The 3,415-nt window shown below is 34.5% G+C and overlaps 1 protein-coding gene across 1 annotated transcript; it reads right to left on the bottom strand.

Annotated features, from left to right (window-relative positions):
* Positions 1-441: 441 nt before the first annotated feature.
* On the bottom strand, positions 442-3,164 carry LOC132052305 (probable 2-oxoglutarate-dependent dioxygenase AOP1). Its single transcript, XM_059443795.1, has 3 exons — positions 2,680-3,164; positions 1,671-1,992; positions 442-855 (listed from the first exon to the last, which is right to left on the bottom strand). Exons 1-3 carry the CDS (start codon positions 3,048-3,050, stop codon positions 607-609), a joined length of 942 nt encoding a protein of 313 aa, XP_059299778.1. The 5' UTR covers positions 3,051-3,164; the 3' UTR covers positions 442-606.
* Between the last annotated feature and the right edge of the window lie 251 nt (positions 3,165-3,415).

The following is a 3,415-nucleotide window of genomic DNA, read 5'->3' as shown; positions in this document are numbered from 1 at the left end:
CTACCATCAAAATAAAAAATTATGTTCTTTAAACCCAAATTTAGTCTTTATGAAATTTTCCCAATATATATATATATATGTAAGAAAAAGAATATGAAATTTATGTAATTTGTAGTGGGTCATTTCAAGAGTACTATATGTGCAGAAGCTGTGTAGCTGCCATATGAGAATGACGTGTGTAAAATGTTGAATGAGGCCCACTTTGCTATTAGCATTATCCGCAGAACTCCCTATTAACAAGTGCAAGAATGGGTCCCAGTTTCACAAACACTACATCTGTTAGAGATACACCCAATACAGCAGGAAGTACAATAAGTTTAAAGCGCAAAAATCAATAAAATACCAGAAATGCCCTTGTGATCAAGCAGGCATGTCAACGGAGTGCAGCCTGCTTCAGCTGCCACTCCGTGACTTCTTATACAGGAGAAGGAGAATATACCGTCTGCAGAGTTATAAAAGCGACAAAACTTATTATTAATCTGGTTATCTGAGTCGGTCTAACAACAATATTATTACTCAGACCAATAAATAAAAACACAAGCAAGTACTTAAGGAGCATATATAATAAAATTTATTCTCCTCACAACATAATCAAGGAAATTGAATTCAGACACCACAATAGGTCTTTAGAGCAGATTTACATCTTTGGCCTTCTTCAGTGTAGTAGAAAGCTAGGAATTCAACATGATCAAATGGCTTAAAGAGTAAAGGATGCTCTTCATCCACCAGTTCTTCTGGTGCTTTTATCATGTATCCAGCTTTAGGTATTGAAAACAAACCAACTGAGTATCTTGCTTCATTTCCTGTCATCATCACTCTATGATATGGTGAATGCAGCCGGCCATTTGCCCATGCCTGCATACAAAAAGAATCAATCAAACTATCAAGCAACCCAAAAAATAAAGGACATAAAAGAATACGTTCGAGCGGTTCAACTTCGTGACAATATAAAAGAATTTTCACTCATATCAAGTCATCTCTAAAAGATAGCTATGGATAATCGCTCATAAAAATGAGATTAGTAACCTAAAAATCAGACATGTTACCTGCCACACAACTTAGTTATAACAAGTAGATATTATAAATTCTCTTATATTCAATAACGGAGCCACAAAAATTGAAGGGTAGTCAGTTGAGAACCCTTTATCGGAAATTATACGGTGAATATAGGAAAATTAAACTATAAAATCATACGGTGTATATGAAAAATTATACTCCTTATATAATCATACATATTATGTAGAAAATAATATTGAGTATATAGGTTAGAAATTACTTTTTATAAATATATATTAGAAATTACTTTTTATAAATATATATTACATCTTAAATATCCTTAGTGAAATTTCTAATTTTGCTATCGTATTACAACCTACAGAGCCTGCGGACCTGCATTGACGCTACTGGATGCTCAAACAGAGGTTGTTGCTGGCCCAAACATATCTATTTATATTGTAATCTTAGTAAAGATAAGGAAATAGAGACACTTGCCACCTAATTTAAGAATAAGAAAATAGGTGCACTGCTCAAGAAACTGGATTAAAAGTAGTTGAGAACTGATGGCTTAAAATTTCTGTGTCCGCCACTAGCACTAATCAACGGACCTTCTAAGTAAAATTAAAAATAAGAATATATAGCCAAAAGAGCACGTTAATGTTGGAAGAGCTTACGTTAAGAGAATCTCCAATCATGACAGTGAAAGTGTCTGGTGTAGGGTCAACATTGATCCACTGCCCATCTTTGGTCAAAACTTCAAGACCATTTACTTGATTTTGGTATAGTATGGTAACAATGTTCTTGTCCGTGTGAGCATTTAGTCCTAATTTTGTTTCACTGCTTTGAGGCCCTTTATACTTCATAACTCGAAGAAGGTAGTTGGTCGAATTCATATGCTCATCCATGTAGTTTGCAACGCCTAAGCTCTCCAGAATCATCCTCCTTATTGTCTGGTCCAACTCTGATAGTTGCTCTGAGTATGACTGAATAGTTTTACTGCCAAAACACATAAAAAATTAAGGGAAACTTACGTAAATGTACCATCGACCACACTTAATTATCGACAGTAGTTTACATATACAAAATTTATACATTGATATGGATATTATATGTATAGTATATGTATATTATACATATATTATATGTATATTATATGTATAATATACAAAACCTATACATTTGTTGGCTATTCTGTAAACTAGATCATTCAAAGGTATTGGGCTGTAATTTTTCCAAAATAATACTAATAGCATCTATACACCACGAAGGGTTGTGAAGGTGGCTAGAGACAGATCCAGAACTATGAGTTTGAAATTTAATAATATTTATTATAATAAATTTTGTGATTTTTCACATGTATATATCTTATCTCAGTGTATAGAAATACTGGGTTCAACACTAGATTTACCACAATGTGACGGGATGATTGGGTATCCCTCTACTCAGGGCGAAGCTAGAGGGGTGGAAAGGGATTCCTCAGAACCCCCGATAGTGAAATATTACACATACGGTATATACCAGATTCGAGCTCTGAAAATGGAGAACCTCTGGGTAGCTAGTGAAACTTTAATTCCCTATTGGACTATTCGATGCGAATTCAGATTAATCGGACTAGTTGATATTGAATACTGGAATTAAAAAATAATATAATAATAACAATAATAATTGAGAAGAATGTTTTACCAAAAAGTATGATTTCCTTGGGGCCAGAGAATTTGAGTGAATTTTTCAGCTTTATCTGGGATATTAGCATCATCAATGCCCATACTTTCATAGAGTGGAACTTGAGGATACTGTCCAACGTAGCCATGGTAGGGTTTTGTTGAAATGTTTCTTATTTTTGTTTGTAAAGGGAGATCAAAAAGCTCTTGTAAGGATTCAAAAATGGATTTTCGAAGGTGTATAGGAATTTTAGCAAACGATGCTTCAAAACAACCATATTCTACTAGTGCTCGGCGGACTTGGCTTTTCACTTGGTTCCATACAAGTGTGCCTGGATTTAGGTCTTGATGAGAAAAGTCTATATTTGGAAGCTTGATATTTTCAGAACCCATATTTCCTTTACTTTTCTTTTAAAGAGAGCTCTGAAGTGTTATTGTTTGTTATGCTTCCATGAAGCTGAACTCCTTTTTATAAAGAATTTGGTCTTAGTTATTTAGGGTGTGTTTGGAATTTAGGAAAAACATTTTCCTCAAAATCAAAATAAGTTATTTTCTTACTTACTTTTTTTTAATCTTTGGTAAGTAAGCAAAAAATATTATTCAAGAACATTTATTTATAAATTAAGCAAACACTTTGAGCGTGGATGTGGGGTGGGTTGGGGTGGGGGGGGGTAAGTAGGGTCGGGTGGGGCGGGACAGGAGGATCGGGGTGGGGGTTGGGACAGGAGTGGGATACTATTGATGGTGGAGAATATGTT

Source organism: Lycium ferocissimum, chromosome 4 (genome assembly GCF_029784015.1).
Source record: "Lycium ferocissimum isolate CSIRO_LF1 chromosome 4, AGI_CSIRO_Lferr_CH_V1, whole genome shotgun sequence".
In the NCBI taxonomy this organism is placed as follows: Eukaryota; Viridiplantae; Streptophyta; class Magnoliopsida; order Solanales; family Solanaceae; genus Lycium; species Lycium ferocissimum.
The sequence above is the reverse complement of the archived record's forward strand: the minus strand, read 5'-3'. Positions and strand labels throughout refer to the sequence as shown.

Bases quoted from the DNA above. Each gene is read 5' to 3' on its own strand.
- LOC132052305 (XM_059443795.1), bottom strand. From the start codon at position 3,050: ATGGGTTCTGAAAATATCAAGCTTCCAAATATAGACTTTTCTCATCAA. The intron at 1,993-2,679 runs GTAAAACATTCT...GTGTTTTGGCAG, and splicing joins CAAGGAAATCATACTTTTTG to TAAAACTATTCAGTCATACT. The intron at 856-1,670 runs GTAAGCTCTTCC...TTTTGTATGCAG, and splicing joins TGATTGGAGATTCTCTTAAC to GCATGGGCAAATGGCCGGCT.